This window comes from Panthera tigris, chromosome D4 (genome assembly GCF_018350195.1).
Source record: "Panthera tigris isolate Pti1 chromosome D4, P.tigris_Pti1_mat1.1, whole genome shotgun sequence".
In the NCBI taxonomy this organism is placed as follows: domain Eukaryota; kingdom Metazoa; phylum Chordata; class Mammalia; order Carnivora; family Felidae; genus Panthera; species Panthera tigris.
In genome coordinates, this window is record NC_056672.1 from 56,002,832 (window position 1) to 56,022,989 (window position 20,158).

The 20,158-nt window shown below is 51.2% G+C and overlaps 2 protein-coding genes across 6 annotated transcripts; both read right to left on the minus strand.

The window, feature by feature from the left end:
• Positions 1 to 531: 531 nt before the first annotated feature.
• On the minus strand, positions 532 to 6,405 carry DCTN3 (dynactin subunit 3). Of its 4 annotated transcripts, none has more exons than XM_042964570.1 (8): positions 6,194 to 6,405; positions 4,623 to 4,707; positions 3,839 to 3,925; positions 2,740 to 2,835; positions 1,707 to 1,765; positions 1,475 to 1,559; positions 1,036 to 1,095; positions 755 to 846 (listed from the first exon to the last, which is right to left on the minus strand). In XM_042964570.1, exons 1-7 carry the CDS (start codon positions 6,287 to 6,289, stop codon positions 1,073 to 1,075), a joined length of 531 nt encoding a protein of 176 aa, XP_042820504.1. In that variant the 5' UTR covers positions 6,290 to 6,405; the 3' UTR covers positions 755 to 846; positions 1,036 to 1,072. The 4 variants fall into 4 exon arrangements, with proteins under 4 accessions (XP_007076607.1, XP_007076608.1, XP_042820504.1 ...); XM_042964571.1 differs by having other exon boundaries at positions 2,752 to 2,835; positions 6,194 to 6,397; XM_007076545.3 differs by lacking the exon at positions 1,475 to 1,559 and having other exon boundaries at positions 532 to 846; positions 6,194 to 6,393.
• Positions 6,406 to 6,857: 452 nt separating this feature from the next.
• On the minus strand, positions 6,858 to 14,579 carry ARID3C (AT-rich interaction domain 3C). Of its 2 annotated transcripts, XM_042964770.1 has the most exons (8): positions 14,558 to 14,579; positions 13,321 to 13,707; positions 11,406 to 11,478; positions 9,391 to 9,574; positions 8,962 to 9,245; positions 8,212 to 8,394; positions 7,891 to 7,980; positions 6,858 to 7,430 (listed from the first exon to the last, which is right to left on the minus strand). In XM_042964770.1, exons 2-8 carry the CDS (start codon positions 13,633 to 13,635, stop codon positions 7,330 to 7,332), a joined length of 1,230 nt encoding a protein of 409 aa, XP_042820704.1. In that variant the 5' UTR covers positions 13,636 to 13,707; positions 14,558 to 14,579; the 3' UTR covers positions 6,858 to 7,329. The 2 variants fall into 2 exon arrangements, with proteins under 2 accessions (XP_042820704.1, XP_042820703.1); XM_042964769.1 differs by lacking the exon at positions 7,891 to 7,980.
• Positions 14,580 to 20,158: the final 5,579 nt, after the last annotated feature.

The following is a 20,158-nucleotide window of genomic DNA, read 5'->3' on the forward strand; positions in this document are numbered from 1 at the left end:
CCAGCCCAGAGCCCAAAGCCCTGCAACCAAACCTCTTCTGGGCTCCTCTTCCCGCTTAATAGCACCAAGTAAACTCCCATGAGAGAAACCTCAAGGTTCCTCTCTGCTTTGCACATGCTACTCCCTTGCTCTCAAACATCCTACATATCACCCTCCAGGACTGCCTCCCTCATTCCTTTTTGTTTTGTGCCCACTTGGTAGGACTGCTCTTTTCTTTGACTGTCTCCCCAGCTAGTCTGTGCAGAGCAGGGATCAAGTGGACCCTACCTGTGTCCTCCTCACCTACCATGGCACCTGACATTTAGAGGATACTTGGTAAATGTGGGATAAATGGATACACAAATAAATACTCCATTCATATCAATCAAATGAGAGCATTTGTCCTGAGAACTCTACATCTCCCAGAAAGCCAGATCAGGATGAGTATACCTCCTGGTCCAACCACTAGGAAGGTTGACAATTCTGCCTTCTACCACCCCCATCCTCACCACCACTCCCATCCTAGACCAGGAAGTTGGCACACTGCTCCAGTGATTTCTATAGTTTATTGTCACTGGAATAGGACACTGATGTGGGGAGTGGGTGCAAATAGCAAATCTCAAGTAGCCAGACCTCTGATCTCAGAGCCCCTGAATACAGACAAGTAGGCTGTGAATCCAATAAATACAGACCTGCCTCTGCCCTATTACAAAGGCAGGTTAACACAGGGCCCTGGAACCTGGCTGTCCTGGCCCACCCTGGGATGGGGAGCAACCATCACTCCTCTGCTGGCTTCACTTGCTTGGCGGCCTCTAGCTGGCAAAGTAGCTCATCCCACTGCACAAATTGTTTGGAGAGAAGAATTGTCTGGTGGCAGGTCAAGGTGAGAACAGGAGCCTGAGTGAGGGACTGGAGAGATTTTGCATTTGCCAAAGGGTAGGGGAGGAGGGAAACAGGTTGACTGGGATGGGATGAAAGAGACAGAGATGGAGATGGAACAAAAGGACAGGGCTTTGGACAACATTCCTCAGGGGCCTGGCTGAGCAGAAAGGATACAGTTTTGTTGTATTCCTCCAGGAGAGCCTTGGACTCCTCAGTGATCTCCACACACTGGTCCTACGGGGACAACATATGGCAGAGAAAGGGGTTGGATAAAGCCCCCACTTCCCATTAACTTTCCTGCCTCGTCAGGGACCTTCACAGCTCATAAAGCCTAGAAAAGGTAGTGTTTCACCCCAGAGTCAAAAGGAGGAAATTTCTAATGGGGCTCCAGGATGGGTACCCTAACAGCAGTCCTAAGGGGGAGTGAACCACACATTTAAGGAAACACTCCTGCTAGTATGTGTCCTCCTCCCCTGCCCCCTATATTTGAACCCTCTTTAAACTTTGGGGCCTGGGAATGGCAAAACAAAACAAAACAAAACAAAAAACCAAAAAACAGCTCCTCCACCCATAGTCAAGGACACACCATCCCCAGAAATTCTTGGGTACTTCCCATCATCAATCTTCTGGTATCTCAGAATAGTCCTACTCAGAGAGTCAAGAGATCCCGATGTGGCCAAGCAAGTCCCTTTCCCTCTCTAAAGCCGAGGAAGATAAAAGGATAAACCCTCAGGTTTCCCCTGGAGCTGACATCAGGGTAGCCTGAGGCTGCTTGCCCAGGCGGCAGCGGTGGGGACTAGGAGCCTCTCCACGTCTTTCTCTTCCAGTCCTCTCCCCTCCCATACCTGCTGCTGGATGTGGATCTGGGCCAAGCGCTGCAGGCGGGTGGCATGCTCAGGAACGGCTGTAAAACACAACGCATACTGCCCGATGATGCTTGTGCCTTCCCCCGGGACTGTTCAATAGTCTATTAGGTCTTCAGCAGGATTAGAGTATTGAGTGGAGAAGCTAAGCAAACGCCAGGCTTCATCGACCACTGCAGCTAAAGGTGGTGGTGTGGCTCCCTGCCCATCCCAGTCTTACTCTCGGACCCAAGGCAGGGGTGGGGGGTGGGGTGGGGATACAGGGCCCTAGGAGAAAATAAACCTTGGGGTCCCCAGAGTTGCCCCATACCTCCACCCCAATGCTGTAAGCAGGGTGAGGTAAAGACAGCTTTGCCTGTTATGGGATCTGTTCCTTTGCTCTCAGTCCAGTGGGTCCAGGTCTGCCTAGAAGAGGGAGCCTGAAGGTGGGCTGAGGATGAATGCAAGGCTCCTAAGCTGGACACCTAGAATCCAACACCCAGAGCCCTGGCCACCATGCTGAGCCTATAGCTTAAGGTTGTCAAATGCTCAGCAGATAGCTGATCAGGGGTAGGGAGGGGGAACAGGAAAAAATACCTCCAGAGACAGACAAGATGGATATCTGGATTCAATTAAAGTCACTGTCTGTTTGTCAAAACTCAGGCCCAGGGACTGTTCTCAACAGTGCAGCAGGAAGAATTTATACACATTCACACACCGGGCAGGAACTCTTATAGTAAAATCTGGGCTATGTAGCAGCCTAAAGGACAGATGCTGAGGGGTGAGGTAGAAGGTAAAAGGAATACTCAGAGTTGGGAGCTGCTGGACTTACACTAGTGTCCTTAGGCCCAAACTGCCTGAGGTTCTGAAAACGAATTCTCTGCTCTGGCAATTTTCATCCCAATGCAGATGACAGGTATCCCCAGGGTTGAGGTAAAGACAAGGAGCAGACTTAGCTTGAACCCAGGGAACCTGAAGCACAAGGAAGTCCTGTCCATCCACCCACCTCCCTAAGCAGAGTGGTAGAGCTGCAGACCTAAAGAGGTACCTTTGATGTGAGCGCTGTCCAGCATAGGCACCAAAGCCTCCACCTGTTCCAGGAGTGCAATCTGGGATAAGATAAACTGCTCCTCTGAGACATAAACAGACAAGATAGTGGCAGTGAGGCAAACCTGGGCACTGCTACTTCCATGCAAGGGACTGAGGACCTGACAGGGTAGATGGCTGAGTCCTGCAGCATGGGGCAGCTACTCTGCTCACTGCCCCCTTCTCTAGGTGCACAGTCCCCCATTCTGCTCCCACCTCTCCTAGATGCCTCTGGTATGACCCATCTTGAACCCAAGGAGCCTCTAGGTTTCCCCAAATACCACCTTTCTTGAAGTTTTAACTCTAAGGCCTCTTCCTCTAGCCTGCTATAACAAACTCAGTGAATCCAGGCAGACAGTGGCCAGGGAGGGAAGGAAAGGCTGGACTCCAGAGTTAATATAGGAAAAGATCTCCTGAACTTGGCACCTGAGCCGCGGCAATGGTTCAGGGGCATTCTGGTTCACCACTGTATGCCTCACACTGAGGATGGTCTGTATCACAGAAAATGATCATTAAACATCTTCTGAATGAATTAACAAACACAGGTACTTGGCAAACCCTACCTCATGGAGTGATTGACTAAATTGAGCAGCAGACATTGCCAGGTGAATAGTTCCTGCCTAGAACTCTGAAACACCTGTGCCTTCTCACATGAAAGGAAAATGCTGAAACCCGTGCCAATATTCTCACCTCTCCCAAATGCAATGTTCTCTGCTCCCACCCTTTCCTAGAAGCTCCTTTATCTAGTGAGCAGAAATGAGGAAGGTTCTGAAGGAAGATCCTAGAGGCAGACCACTGTTAGAAAACTGAAGTAGTTCCCAGTGTTGCTGGCACCATGGCCTCAGCTGGCTCAGAAGTATACCATACCCAATGTTCACTAGAAGACCACAGGATGACCTCAGGCCTCAGCCAAGAGCCAGGCCAGAATTTTAGACTGCAGCTTCCAGTGCTGTATCCATGAGAAGACTGGCAGGGAAGCCATCTCCATGCCCAACTTCCCCCATAATCCATAATCCCCAGATGCATGTGCACAGATTGGCCAGCACTACCTGCTAAAATAAACTGCAGCTTAGAGGCATCAGGTATGGCAATGCGGTCAATGTACTCAGGATCCAGATATTTGATCAAGTCTTCAACTAGAAAAGAAGCAAAACAGAAAATGGCATAGGGGTGGGGTGTGGGAAATCTGTCTTATGAAGGATATTAGAAGGATATTAGTGATCAACTTTGGGGAGAGCCTTGAGTGAGGAGATGACACCCACAGTATCTATCAGCAGGCTTCCACTGGGCCCCACCTCCCTGTCTCTCCCCTGTGAATACCTCCTGGCCAAACTCAGCCTTTACAGCTGGGAACACAATTGCCTCCACTATCCTGGAACCCTCAGCATTCCCACTGACCTATCTTCACCAAAAGTGGAAGGCCACTTGCTCCTCAGTGCCACCAAGACAAGTGAGAGCCTTTTCTGATTTTTAGGTTGCTGGCTCTGACATAATCAAAAAGGCATGGCTGAGCCAAGCCTGGGTTCTCAGTGCCTAATTTCCTTCCTGCCTCTGAACCTTGCCTGTGGAAATACTATACCTCTCCTCCCTCCTTCACCAGAGGACTTTTGAGGCAGAGCCCTTATCCCATAACTTATGACACTGTCATGGGCTTGGAGTTTAACCACAAAGTAGAAATCACACCCCATGACACCACTTCAGCAGGGAAATATCTTCACATTCTATCCCCATAGAGTGACTCCAATGACCTACTGGGCTGGAAGGCAAGGGCCAGGTCCCAGGAAGCATAGGCATGGGAAGGAGGGAAGGCAGGCACCCTATGGAATCACTTACTCTTTTTGTACAGAATCTTCACCCTCTCCCTCTTGCTGGCAATGTTCCCCAAAGCCACTTGTACCTTGACCAGGCCATCAGCCACCTGCAAGGGGACTGAAAGTTAATTCCAAGGTTCGCTGCTTGACCAAGGCTTGAAAGAGGTAAAGAACCCCCATTCCTTCATCTCCCAAATCTCTTTATCCCAGCAAAATAGGTTCGCCCCTTTCTCTTGTTTTAAAGGAGATGCAACCCCACCTTCTGGGAATCCTCAGTGTGAAGGGGGAGATAGTCATGTAGTCTCTGGGAAGTTTCAAGTCTGATTGGGAAGGTAATTAACTATGTTAGAGTTTATAGGACATTAGCATAACCTGGTTCCTACCTCTCTGGCTGAACCTACCTAGGCTCTAGGGGTAGAAGGTAAGGAATTCCCATATTAAAGGATCAAATAGAGGGAGAGGCTATGAAAGTGAATGATCTTACCCAGGTTTTAGAATATGGGGTGAAGAATGCTAATATTCAAGGGTCAAATATATGGGGAGGCAAATGGGACTAAGCAGCAACAGCCACAGAGGTAGAAGGAAAACAAGGAGGATTTTTGTCATGGATGTCAAAGGGAGAGAATGTTTTGAAAAATCAGTTCTCAAATGGGGCACAATCTGCTAGTGACAATTCCATAAGAAGTATACAAACAGACATCATTATCTCTGATGCATCTAACTCCAGGGTATGCCTGACACTCTACCTTCAGTAAAAGGTCTTCCTATATTAAAAAAGGGGGGGGGGGAGAGGGTAGGAGAACTAAGGTTCACGGTTGTCAAAATTCAGTCACTGGTGTGAAGGAGTGTTCCATCCATATCTAAACACCCGGTATTCTGGCCCCTGGTGGCTCGGTGGGTTAGGTGTGGGACTCTTGGTTTTGGTTCAGGTCATGGTATGACCGTTGGTAGAATCCAGCCACCCCCCACCCCCACGCCTACAGCAGGGAGCCTGCTTGGGATTCTCTCATTCTCTCTCTCTCTGGCCCGCCTCCCCCCCCCCCCCCACTGTCGCCTCTAAATAAATAAACTCAAAAAAAAAAAAAACAAAAAAACAAAAAAACAACCCACCGGGTATCCAATCCCTTCCCTCTAATTCTGGCTCTCTCAGACCTCATCTCTCATTCCGGGAGCCTTCCTTATCCACCTTTGCTCTGCGCCCTCCAGTGTCCCACGGACCTCTTTCTGCACAATATTTAGCAATTGATTACGCAGGGCTCTGTGCCAGCCCTTCCATTGTGGACTTCAGCTCTTACAGAAACTCTCGTTAGTCAGATTTTCAAGTGTGTTAGGTCTCCAGCCCGAGAGGACAGAGGCAGTCTTAGTCACAGTTTACAATGAGCCCATCGCAATCGGTCCTAATAACGCTGAGTGTCCTCCATGGAAATGGAGCCCGTGGGTCCGATAAGCTCCGAAAGGTTCCGAACCTTTGTTATTCCAAAGGTCTGGCTGCGGGCGACGAGGCTGGAGCGGTTGCACCTATCCCGAGGACCATGCCAGTAGGCCGCTCTTGCTCTGCCCCAGAAAGGCAGCACTGGATCCCAGATCACTCACCTTCCGCGAGCCGCGCGGCCCGCCAGACCCGTACACCCAGCGCTCCAGCTCCTCCACCCGGGCCTGTAGCCGCTGCACGTCGCTGACAGCCGCCATAGCTACCTCGCCCCCGCCTCAGCCGAGGAACAGGCAGAGGGCGGGACGTCCGGCCAAATAGAGAAGGCTGGCTAATCAGAGCGCGGGGGCATCCCTCAATACGAGAAGTGACGTTACGACTCAGCCCTCGGGTGCCGGAAGTGACCGGCAGGGCCAGCGAAAGGTGTCAAAAGCTGTCTGGTTACCAAGGCAACGACTACCTATCAGGCTCTGTCCTAGTTTCCAGTTCCTGCTTGTCCAAACTTTTACTTTTCTTCTTCTAATTGAAGGGTACCAGAGACGTTTCCTACCCTATTCCCCGAGGTTGCCGATATAAATACACCTATTATTTCAGGATTGGTCCATTCCCATAGATCAGTAGGAGACTCCGTGAGATACCATGATCTTTAGGAGTCTTCTAAGGTTCAAGCGACTAATGCCTTGCCCAAGGCCACTCCGCACTATAGTAGCAGAATCAGGATTTGAACCCAGGCAGTCTGAATCATGAAACCCAGCCCCTCTACTTTCACGGCCCTTTGCTATTCTGTCTTCCCCTCTTGAGAACCCCTGGCCCAAAAACAACCTGTGTATACCACATAATTCCTCCCAACCCCCAGACCCAAACAAGAAGAGGCACTGGAGAGGGAGGGACTGCAGCTTTATTATTCAGATGTGACCTGAGGGATATCTCCTTCACAACACCCCAACCTAACCCTTCACCTGGCTTCTGAGGAGAAGCAGGTCCGATTTGAAGAGGTGGGGTCCTAGAGATGACACTGACACAGGGAGGCACATGAGGAAATGATGGGGGTTAGGGAGGGCAGAACTCTTTGGTAGATGCTGCTGGAGTTGGCCAGGGAGGAGGTGCTCTCCCTTTACAATGAGGTAGATGTAACATCAAAAGAAAACTCTTTGGCTTCAAGTCCACAGGGCATGGATGGGTGGGGGTGGGGATGTCATCTCCCAGGGCTGGGTCCTAGACTGGGTGCCCTAGAAGAATCAAGGTGAGGGGGACCCCACTCAGCATTGGGGCTGGGACTCTTAAATCTGAGTGGGAGTTCTCAGGGTGAAGTGCTGGAAGGTGGCCCTGTAGGGAGTGGGGGTACAGGGTTGGTTGGGCCCTGGGAAGCTGGCACAGGCTGGCGGCGAGCAAAGAGGACACCTGATAAAGGGGTGAGGAGGTGGTGGAGGGAAAACACAGGCAGGAGGAGGTAGGCACAGAAACAGAAGAGGAAAACAAAAGTCAGTGTCCTGATTATTACAACACCACACACATATCCCTGCCACAAACCAATGTGGACAAGCTCCTTAGGTCAGTTAGAGACTCCTATGGCAATATAGATACCCTCAAACAGGTAAACAAGAAATATTTACACTGATACATAGGTCCATGACAAGGCAGACATCCCATGGTATCCATGCCAGAGAGGTCATGCCTTAGACCCCATGCCATTGTAGACACCCTTTAACCCATGCCATTGTAGCAATCCCATGAACCCCACATTACCCATGCAAGTTTGGATATCCCTGAACCTCATGCTAGCTGAGAAAATCTAAAATCCCCATGCCAGAGCAAATACCCCTGACCTCATGCCAGTGTAGACAGCCTGCAGTACCCATACCAGTGTAGACCACCCCGTTGATCTCTAGGGCCATGTTGATACTGCTGATACCACTGCCTGCCAGATTGAGAGGCCCATCCAGCCGCTCTTCTGTCCAGGAGGGACAGGGGAGTCACATTTTGGAGAATCAGACTTCAGACTTTCAAGCTCCCCCCTCCATCCTTACAGACAGCCCCCATTCCACTTCAGCCCCACACCTATAATCACACAGTTGTCTATTGAGGGATTTATCTGTCCCGCCTCCAACACCTATTAGGTGATGGGTCTGTCCTCCCTCAGTGTATAGGCCCGAAGCCCTCTCAGCAACAAGCCCCTGCTCACCCCTCAGGGGAACCTTGCCACGGGGCAGGAAACTAGGGGGAGCTCCAGGTCGAGGTGGGTCCATGTGCCCCATCAGCACAGCCCTCTTCTCGGGGGGCTCCTCTGGTGCCAACTTCTCCCTTGCAGGTCCCAAAGCCAGGCCCACAGGCAGTGCCAGTCGAGGGGTTGGAATTCCGCTTTCCTCTGGAAGAACAGGTCAGTCAACTCCCATGGCCCAACCAACTCTGCCTCTGCATTTGGTTCTCCCCCTAGGGCTGGGGTGAAGGGAAGTCACCCAAGCTCAAGCACCAAGTTCAATTTTTCCTCCCATCCAGAGTCTCAGCCTGAGGCTCTGAAGCTGGAGAGCCCAAAGGGCCAATATATACATGTCTAGGTTGGTCCAAGACAATTAGGGCCTTTCCTTGCTCTCAGTTATTAAATAATACAGACCACAGGAGGCAAAAACTACATGCCAATGGGAGCCCTAGGTGGACAGATGTGGAATGGAGTTCCTCTAGATAAAGGACCTTTTCCCGAGCTTCAGGCCCACACCGCAGTAACCCGTACCCCAGACCTTCCAGGGTTTCACTGACCCTCAAACCTGAGGACCCCTAAACCTTCGCGTGCAGCAAACCTCAGTGCCCTGTCAGTCCTTACTACAGACTTCAATGCCTCTCAGACTTCAGACTCCCCACATTTTAATGTTCTCTGTATCTCAGCGCACCCCCAGGTCTCACAGACACCCAAATCTCAGACCCTGTCCCCTCACACCTTTCTTAATGGGGCTCGGGCTCAGCTGCGCGCAGGCGTGAGCAGGCAGGCCGGAGGCGGAGCCCTGGGCAGGGCGTGGGCTGGGCGTGGGCGGGGCGGGGCCAGGAACGGAGACTTGGCCGGGAGTACCCCGAGGTGTAGGCCCAGCTAAGCCGTAGAGCGGGGCGGAGGTGTAAGCCTGACGACGGCCCTCGCGCCGGTTGCTGTCGATGGCTGCCTGGAGCTCCCCTGGGGAGCTGAGCGCCCGCGTCTCGCACTCGTACGGGTACAGGTACTTCATGTACCTAGGGGCGGACGGACGAGGCGGGGTAGATGGGAGGCTGGATCCCACTGATCAAGTCCCACAATGAAACGCCCGCCCCTGGGCCCTCCACGTCCTGCGACCCCTTTCCCGCTCCTTGCCCCCTCCGCTCGCGCGCCTGGCCTCACTGGGTGCGTAGAGTGAAGGCTGCCGACGTGATGGTGGTGGGCAGGCTGAGGCCGCGCGTGACCTCCCGCCACACCTTGCGGTTGATGACTTCCACCAGGCCGCCTTTGGCTGTCACCAGGCGAAACAGCGCGTACAGGTCCAGCACCTGCTTCGCCATGATGGGCACGCGGTTCACTGGCGTCCCTGGTGAGAGGTAGGCAGAGAGTCAGAATACTAGGACTAAGACCCTGTCTGCGGACATCCTCAAGGACTGAAGGAGTCGGTTGCCTGGAGGCCAGGGTACAGGACGGGATCTCAGAGAAAAGGGAAGTGGGAGGGAGGGGTAAGGGGGATTCCAGGCGGAGCCCACAGAGCTCCCAAGATCTGGCTTGTAGCAGGAAGGACAGGAAGCTAGATCAGGGGTCGGCAAACTTCTTCTGTTAAGGTCCAGACGGTAAATATTACAGATTTTGAGGGCCAAACCTCCCCTTCAGAACTACTCCACTCTGCCATTGTAGCTTGAAAGCAGCTATGGAGGATATTTAAAGGAATGGGCCCGGCTGTGTTCCAATAAAAACTTTATTTACAGCCTCTGAAATTCGAATTTCACACGTTCTGAAATGTTATTCGTCTTTTAATTTTTTTCACTATTTAAAAATGTAAAAACCATGCTTATCTCTCAGGCGGCTAGATTTGGCCAGCCGGCTTTAGTTTGCCAACCCCTAGGGTAGACCGTAGTAAGGACTTCCTGACAGTGCTGAAGAGCTGAACTCCCCTAAGCAGCGGCCCCGGGGTGGCTGCCAGAGACTGGGGGATGGCGGAAGTGGCGGATGGGAGAAGCAGCAGCCCCCGCCTCGGCTCGCCAACTCCGTAGCTCGCGCCGCCCCCGCCGGCCAGTCCTGACAAAGGGGCCTGTCTGCTCTGAGCGATGGGCCCCAGTTAATTCTTTACCGATCCCGTCCCCTTCCGCCGCCTCCTTTGGACCCGAACAATTAGCTGCGGCCTGATTAATGTGGGGAAATTATCGGTCCCACGGGACCTCCTCCCCGCCCCCCCGCACCCTCCCCCTCCCGCAGAGGGAGCAGAGGGAGGCAAGGACCAGAGGGAGGCAGAGCTCCCGTCCTGAGGGTGATGGAGGGAATGCTGGGATCTGCTCAGACCACTCTACCCCACTTTCCCCAGTGGAAGGGAGACCTCCCAGGGAGGGTCAGGGAGGGGACACTGGGACCAGAATGACTGGGCCTCCCTGGGGACCAAAAAGACCTGGGACCCCACTGAGGGTCCCTGGTTAGAAAGGATCCCAAAAGGGGTGCTGGGCCTGTGGTGGGAGCTGAGGGACTTTGACCAGCAGCTGCACTAAGGGAGGGGGGTGCAGTGCAGCCAGTTAATTAGTGGCTTATCAGGCCAAGCTCCAAGTGAGTTAATTAGCTTTGTAGAGAGAGATAATGAGTCAGTCTTCGGACCCATGAATCTGGGGAGAAGCCTAAGTGATGGACTGCCGCCCACCCTGATCTCCTCCTGGACCCTTGCATTTTCTTCTATCTCTGAGATTCCTGGAAAGGAATTCCTCCTCCTCCACAACCCCAACTCACATGGCCCCCAGCCTACCCTTTAGAAGTCCTTCCTTCAGTCTAATCCCAGTCCTTTCTGCTGTAGAGCATATTGGATGTCCCCTGCCTGAAGCAAGGGGAAACTGAGGAGAGACAAGGCTGGACGAAGGGCCACTGAAAGAGGAACAAGGCATTCCCAACCCCCCAATCCTGGGAACCCCCCAGGCCAGCCCCCAACCATTTCCCCTCCCACCCTCCCAATTGATCCCACACTCATTAACCTGCCAGTGGGCTGGCCACTAATTAATCCCTGGGTGGAGGAGGGGGGCAGGGTCAGAGGTTAAAGACGCTATCGAGGGCCCAAAGGCTAGGTGTTGCCAAGCTCAGGCCTCTGCAGAGAGGAGCCAACCTGGGGACTAAACCCTGGGGTCTCCCTTCCTCAAAACTGGTAGGTGGGGGTCCTTCCCTTACATCATCCCACTCACCCCTCTTCTGCATGAAGCTAAACAGGTCATCCAGAAATTCCTTCCTCTTGGGGTCTGCATCAAGCTCGTACAGCTGGGGAAGGACTGAGGTCATTTTTCAGCTCCACTGACTTCCCCCCCTCCCCCTGGGACCCCAACTCAGGTTAAATCCTGAATAAGGGTTCTCAGCTAAAGGGGTGAGTAGGGTCTGAAATGTGGACTCCCTGGCATTAGACTCTCTCCCCCTGGGCGCAGGGAGGGGCCCTTTTTCCTAACACACACAGAGACCGGAGATCCACTGGCCAGGGGTGCCCTGGGAAGCTCAAACCATCCCTCTGGGGAATAGTGGACTAAAGGTAGCTTAGGAGGCTTAGCCTGCCTTCCAGGGCATGCAAAGATCCCCAGGAAGGAAGTCAGGCTGGGACTGTGTTCTATACTGAGGAAGCTGACAGATGTCTCTGAGGTGCTTGCTCATTCACGCTTGTTTATTCTTGCAAGGGCTTCTTCCTTTTCACATCTCTGTGTGCCATGGCTGGGGATGAGGGACTGAGATGCCTCTAACCCATTGTTCAGGCAGAGTAGATGCTCGGAATCTCTTGGATTGACACCTGGGGCCCCTCAGCCCCACTTCTGGTCTGTTTCCAGGGGCAGTGACCTACTCACTACAGAAGCTGCCACAGAGGTAATGGCCCTACACCGCCCAGGACCTGCAGGGTCAGAACTTGAAAGACCCAGAGGTCATCCCAGTCACCTGGAGCCCCATCTCCAGTATCACCTCCCAAATACCACCCAGCAGAAACAAGCCCTGGAGTAACAGTCATTTACCCAGAATAACAGTCCCTGAGTAATACCAATAGGTAACACTCCATTCCCCACTAAGAACTCTCAGAATTAAAAACAAACAAAAAAACAAAACCCAGAGATCCACTTTAGACCTATACTCCCCAGAAGAACTAAGCCCAAAGTCTTAGATGGATCCCCAAAAGTAATACATATGCTCTCCCAAGTAATAATCCCCAGAATTATACCCAAAAGAAACAGTCACTAGAGCAACAGAGCACCGAGTAACACTCCAAGTTTTACATTAATGCCACAGAGTACTAGCCGCAAATTAACACTTTTGGGAAAAGTCCCCAAGACCAACATCCTCTGAGTAATATCACCAGAATAGCACACCTGGAGTCAGAGCCCTTTATAATACATTCATAGTGACAGCCTGAAGTAGTGCCTTAGAATAACATCCAGATGGGTTCCACAGAGAGGAAGAACCTCAAATTAAAGCTCTCAGAGTAAGATCTTGTCACTCCCATCTGTACAGGAGCCCTTTAGTCACACTGCGGCTATAGTGTGGCCATCACAGGCTAGGAACTGTCACCCACACAACTCAGGCCAGGGAGAGGATTTGGATGGAGGCAATGTGACAGGGAAGAGATGAGGGTATCAGCTTGGGAAAGGAGTGGCAACCTCCATCCTGCTTCCAGAGACAGAAATATGCAGCCCAGGAAACCCCCACTGGTTGCTGGAATATGACCTTGTTACTTGATGTGTGAGAAGGTAGGGTAAGATAGTGCTGGCACTGGAATCCCCATTCCCCAGATCCCATTCCCTGAAAAGAATTCCTGAAGCTCCTACACCCCCCCACTTTCCCTTCTAGCCTCACCAAAAGCCTCCAGTCTGTCATGCCTCCACATTTCTGGGCATCTCCTACACCTTTCAGTGTGTGTCTATGCACTTCTTTCCATGTCTCTGGAGGTCTCTTTCTGCTTCCCTGTCACAATCTATCTTTCAGTCCTCCCACTGTCTCTCTCCAGGTCTCCGTGTCTCTGTTTTTCCATCCTGCAGAGGGCAGTGGGGGTGGATGGGCTACGAATCACCTGGCTTTGCTTTTGCCCAGAGAGGAGGAAGGGGAGGGGGCCAGACATGTAGGGGGTCCTACCTGCTTGAACTGTTCCTCGTAGGTCCATTCATGGGGATGAGGTCCAGGGGGTTGACTTGAAGGTGAGCTGGGGCCCCGGGTCCCTGGACGGCTCTCCTCGGCTGCCTCCTCCTCTGCCCCGGCTTCCTCCCCTTCCTCATCCTCTTCCGCATCCTCCTCTTCTTCAGTCCCAACCTCCCCCAAGGCCCCTTCAGGGGCCTGCAGGGTCCGAGGGCCAGGCAAGGGAGGTAGTGGTGGTGGCAATGGGCGTTGAGGGGCCAATGGCCCCACCCCTTGGGCCAGTCGGGCTGCCTGCTGCCTCTGCAGGGCCTCCATTACAGCTTCCAGGCGCAGTCCCCCCGCTGGTGGGGGGGCTGGCACCAGGCGGGGCCCCGAGGAAAGGGCCGCCTGTGGGGGTGGGAATTATGAGTGTTGGGCCCTGCTGCCCCCACAACCCCCAGCACAAGAGGAGGTGGTCACTGATTCAAGGAAGTGCAGGGGGCCATAGGAAAAAAGGCAAAAAGATAGATTTCCCAGACATTGTCAGAGACATAGGTAGAAACAGCAGGAGAGACAAGAGACCAGACCGAAAGAAACAGAAATGGATATTGACAGAGGACAGGTAAAGACTGAGCAGATCAGAGAGGGTGACAAGGACCAAGAAACAGAGAGGACAGGAGAGGAGAGAGCGAGAGTGAGCAAGCGAGATCAGAAAGAGAGACAATGATAGGAGAGATACGGAAAGAGAAATGGAGATGGGACAGAGAGACAATGAGAGACAGGTGGGGACAGACAGAGATAATCAGGCAGAGATAAGAACAGAGAGACAGAGGTGGGGAGAGATGAGATTGATAGAGATATTGGGTAGATAGGGAAGGTAAGAGACAGAGAGAGGAGTAAGAGATAAATATCAAGACCTGAGTGACAGGTAGTCCAGAGAGAGAGACAGGGACAGAGATGGAGAGAGACAAACAGTGAGACAGTGGTTGAGAGAGAGAGGGAAAGACCGACGCAGCAGGAGACAGAGACTGAAGAGAGAAGAGAGATTAGAAAGAAGGCGAGACAGCAAATAGAGGGAGACAGAGACTGAGGCAGGGAAAAACAGACGGAGAGACGGGGCAGAGAACGCAGAGGGCTAGCACTGAGGGGCCGCGAGGACAGAGGGTGGCGGGGGGCAGAGCCCCGGACCGGGCGGGCTGAGGACCGCTGGGTCTTGACGCCCGCTCTCTGGCTCCCCACGGCCCGCGGCCGCACTCACCAGCCTGGCGCGCCCCGGTGCCCCCGGCGTCTCCACGGCGTTCCCTCTGCTCTGCCCGCCTCTCGGGCAGCCCCTACCTCGGCTCCGCTCCCTGCGCGGGGTCCCCAGCCGTGCGCTCCCGCAGCGGTGCGCTCTTCTGGCCGCGGTGCGCTCACGCGCCGCTCTGCTGGTGGCGGCCGCGGGGGCGGGACCGGAGAGGGGCAGGGCGGGCGGGGGCGCGGGGGGAGAGGCCCCCCGGGGCTCTGCCGCTCCCAGCCCCCCAACAGGTGTTCCCCCTCCACACTGCCAGAACGGGAGGAGGGGGCGCTGGAGAGCTGCCAGGAATCGTTCGAAGGAGAGTGAGGAGTCTAACACCATTGGACTCTGGACCAGGGCCCCGCCACACCCACAAGTCGTGCCCCCACATCCACACTCAGTGCCTGGCATTCACACACGAACAGCCGTGTTCACACACCAACACATACTGTCACAAGTTCGGGCACACAGCTGCCCTGTCTCACATACTTGGTAACATAGACACTACAGCGCCAATGGCCTGGGCAGGTTGTGATCATGAAAGGGGAATCACTCTGCAAGATACTGAGATGAATATGGAGGGTCTGCACAGAGCAAATGCTTCTCCCCCTGCCCTGCACAAGTGCTGTCCTCAACCGCAGGGAGGTTGCAGTTTGTGCAATACGTGCCCATGGTGGTGGACTCACATGTCTGCACTCTGGCACTCAGAGGTCTCTGAACTGAGTCCACATCCATGGCAGGGTACACACATACCACATGCAGATACATGGTCACACTTTTTTCTTTTTAATCTCTTGTGACCTTCTATTATGGAAATTTTCAAACATATACACAAGAATGGTGAATAGTATTATGAACCTCTGGTACTCATACCACATTTCAACAGTGATTAGCATTTTGCACATCCTCAACCCTGTGTGTGTGACTCCAGTCTGTATCTCTAGACCCCTCAGCCAACTACTCCAGGTCCACCCTAACTCTAGTTATCCCCCAGATGCATATTTCTTATTTCTTATTTTCTTTTGCCACTGTCCTGAGTAGCAGGCCACAATTTCTTCTCTCAGCAGCCTGGACCCCATTCCTCATAGGAACCCTCATACATTCCTCAGTTGCTTCCTGTGCCCAAGGGGGTGGACCTACCAAATGAATGAACAAAACAACCCGTATCTGTCGGGGTGACACCTGGCATGAGTATGAAACTCGGCTATATCACACCCAGTACCAGGGGCCATCTCCTGACCTCATACTTAGTGAGGTGCACTGTTCCCAGGGCCAAGATTCCTCTAGGAGGCAGAAATTCAGGTGTGACTTTTGCCTACTTTCTCCTCCCCCAGTCAGTCCCCTCCTCTCAGACCCAGCTTGCCCCGGCCTGGACCACTAGCTCTTCTCACCAGATTCTTGTGGTAGGTGACACCCCTCTGCTCTTTTTTTTTTTTAAGTTAAAAAAAATTTTTTTTTTGTTTTAAGTTTATTTTTATTCCTTTTGAGAGGAAGAGAGAGAGCGAGAGAGCAGGGGAGGGGCAGAGAGAGGGGAGAGAAAGAATCCCAAGCAGGCTCTGCACTGTCAGCACAGAGCCCAACTTGGGGCTTGATCCCACAAACCTTGAGATCATGACCTGAGCCAAAATCAAGGGTCAGACGCTAAACCAACTGAGCCACCCAGGAGCCCCACCCCTCTGCGTTCCTTGTCTCTATCCTCCACACTTGTCCCTGACCCACATTCCACTGTGGCACTAAGTCCTTGTTCTCTTTGGCCCATCTCTGGCCATACTGAAGCTCAGTACTGCTCATAACTTTGGCTCACTCCAGTGTTCTGCTCAGATTTCAGACCTGACAGCCAGTCAGACCCCAACCCCCCAAGAAGCCTTGGTCATCCAACTGTCCTCAGTACTGATGCTCCCTCTCCAGTGGCTTTGGGTGGTGTGAATACTCCTGGAAAGCATCAAGCCCCTTCCTCTGGGCCTAGAGGGGAGAATCTGAATACGCCATGGCAAACATGCCCTAGGGGCTCCTGGCAGAGAGTAGAGCTTTGCAGAACTCATACGGCCAGCTTGCTCCCCATACACCCATTTCCCCTTCAGTGCTCAGAGAACAGGAGGTGCCTGGATAGAGATAGATGGTAAGATTCTTCTTGGAAAGGTAGGAACTGGCTTGGAGAAATTCTAGTTCTGGGAGTTTTGGAGATTGCTTCACAAGGGGCAGAGGAGGAGAGGGGTAAGGGACTGAGCAGCTTCACCCAAAGAAAGGAATCAATCATTAGTCAAGCATAGTAAACCTATCTTGGGGGTCCAGACCAGGAGGGTTACAACTGGGAAGGGTTGAGGGGAAGCAAGAAGCTTTACTGGGACCTGGTTTATCTCTCTCTTCATCTGTGAAGAAGAAAGGATGTCTCTCATACCCTCACTTAGCTCCCATCTGATTCTATACCTCACAGAGACAAAGACAGATCTAGATCTCCATTGATCCAACATATATTTACCAAGCAGCTACTTTGTGCAAGACATTGTTGGAAATAGGAGTAAATAAAACAAAGTCTTTATTATAATGGTATAATTCCAGTGGGGAAATACATAATGTATCAGATGGTGATAATTAAAATGGGGAAAAATAAATCTGGGTTGAGGGGAATAGAAAGAGATGGATGTATGTTATGTATTCATAATAAATTACACTCAAACTTAGCAAGCTTAAAACAACATTTATTTTCACACAATTCTGTGGATCAGGAATTTGATAGTGGCTTAGTTGGATGGTTCTGGCTCACTGCCTCTCACGAGGTTGTAGTATAAATGTTGGCTGTAGCTACAGTCACATGAAGGCTTGACTGGGACTGGAGGATCCACTTCCAAGATGACTCACTCACATGGCTGTTGGTAGGAGGCTGTTCCCCAGGTGGACCTCTCCATAGGAAAGGATCTCCTGCCTCAGGGTCCTCCCTACATGGCAGTTGGTTTCTCCCAGAGAGAGTGACCCAAGAGAGACCAAAGGAGGCAGCAATGCTTTTTTGGTCTAGTCTTAGAAATTACATAGTCACTTCTGCCATGTGTTTGTTAAAATTACATGAATATCCAACCCACATTCAAGGGGAAGGGAATTAGTCTTCACTTCTTAAGGGAGATATATACTTTTTTTTTTAATTAAAAAAATGTTTATTTATTTCTTTAAAGAGAGAGCAAGTGAGGGGAGGGGCAGAGACAGAGGGAGAGAGGGAATCCCAAGTGGGCTCTGTGCTGTTAGGTCACGAGATCATGACCTGAGCCCTTATCAAGAGCTGGACACTTAACTGACTGGGCCACCCAGGCATCCCAAGGATTATCAAAAATTTTATGGAGTTATTTTAAAACCACCACAGAAGGAGGGGGTGTGGCTGGCTGGTTCAGTTGGTAGAGAATGTGACTCTTGATCTCAGGGTTGTGAATTTGATCCCCACATTGGGCATGGAACGTACCTACACACACACACACACACACACACACACACACACACACAGAGAGAGAGAGAGAGAGAGAGAGAGAGAGAGAGAGAGAGAGGCTGCTATTACAGAAATGTTAGGGGAAGAAGAAAGAATTGAAGGAGGGGAGGAAGACAGCCATAGGAATACCTAGGGAAGAGCTCTGCAGCCAGAATAGCAGGTACGAACATCCTGAGATGAAAGTTTGCTTGATGCGTCAGAAGGAAAGCAAGGAAGCCACTGAGCTAAATTAGGGTGGCTGGGGTAAATGGTTGGATGTTTGGTCCATAGGTAACATGGGCCTTGGGAGTAGGTTCCTGGAGGCAGTGAAAGGACTAAATGAGATGGAAACCATTGAAAACGTCTGAGCAAAGGAAACAAAACAACAAAGAAATGTCTGAGCAGAAAGTAGAAGTCTTGACTCTGGCTACTGTGTAGAGAATCCTCCACACAGGATATAAGCACAAAGATCAATTAGGAGGCTATTGCAGTAATCCAGGCAAGTGATGATGGCTTGGACCAGGTGGTACCAATGGAAGTGTTAAGACATAGGTAGATTCTGGATATGTTTTTAAGATAAAACTGACAGGATCTGTTGATGGCTTGGATTCTCATTCTCATTCTCTCGATGTGAGAATGAAAGATATCCAAGATGGGGAGCCTGGCTGGTGTACTTTTACTTAAAAATAAAATGTCAAAAAAAGAAAGGTATCTATGATGACTCCAAGGTTTTTGGCAGCTGAGTAAATGTAGGTACCTTTAACTCAGACAGTAAAGACTGTAAGATGCGTTGGTTTGGGAGATAAATCAGTTTGCGTGGCCATTTTAAGTTTGAGATGCCAATTAGACAGGGGAGAGGGAGGCAGTCAGATATCTGAATCTGGTGCTGAAAGGTTTAGGCTAAGATAAAAAAATAGGAGTCAAGGGGTGCCTGGGTGGCTCAGTCGGTTGAGTGTCCGACTTTGGCTCGGGTCATGATCTCACAGTTTGTGAGTTTGAGCCCCACATCGGGCCCTGTACTGACAGCTCAGAGCCTGAAGCCTGCTTCAGATTCTGTGTCTCCCTTTCTTTCTGCCCCTCCCCTGCTCGCTGTCTGTCTCTCTCTCTCAAAATAAATAAACATTAAAAAGCTAAAAAAAAACAAACAAACTAGGATTCAAGATGTACAGATGGTCCTTGAGGTCCATCCATGTTGTTGTAAGTGGTAGGGTTTCCTTTTTTATGGTTGCATGATATCCCAGAACATGTACGTACTTTTTTTTTTTAATCCATTCATCCTTGTGGGCATTATGCTAAGTGAAGCAAGTCAAGATGAAGACAAAATACTGTTATGTTCTCACTTATATGTGAAATCTAAAAAAAACCCAAACTCATAGAAACAGAGAACAGATTAAGAGTTGCCAGAGGCAGGGGGTATGGGCAGGTAGAGGTGGAATGGAGGAATGAGAAAGGTGGCCAAGGGGCATAAACTTCCAGTTATAAATAAGTCCTGGGGATGTAATGTGAAGCTTAGTGCTCTTATACTATATTAGTAGTATATTAGTACATTAAATACTATATTGTACATTGGAAAGTTGTTAAGAGAGATCTTTAAAGTTCTCATCTCAAGAAAAAAAGAATCTGTAACTATGTGAGGTGATGGATGTTAACTTATTGTGGTAATCATTTCACCATACATAGATCAAATCATTATACTGTACACCTTTAAGTAACTTAATGTTATACTAACTATATTTCAATAAAACTTTTTTATTATTGAGGGACAGAGAAAGACAGAGCATGAGCAGGGCAGGGGCAGAAAAATAGGGAGACTCAGAATCCAGGCTCCAGGCTGACAGCAGAGAGCCGGATGTGAGGCTCGAACCCATCAACTGTTGAGATCATGACCCGAGCTGAAGTCAGATGCTAACCAACTGAGCCACCCAGGTACCCCTCAATAAAACTACTTTCAAAAAAGGCACACAGATGGTATTTAAAGTCATGAATGGGGGCGCCTGGGTGACTCAGTCGGTTAAGCATCCGACTTCAGCTCAGGTCACGATCTCGCGGTCCGTGAGTTTGAGCCCCGCATCGGGCTCTGGGCTGGTGGCTCAGAGCCTGGAGCCTGCTTCCGATTCTGTGTCTCCTTCTCTCTC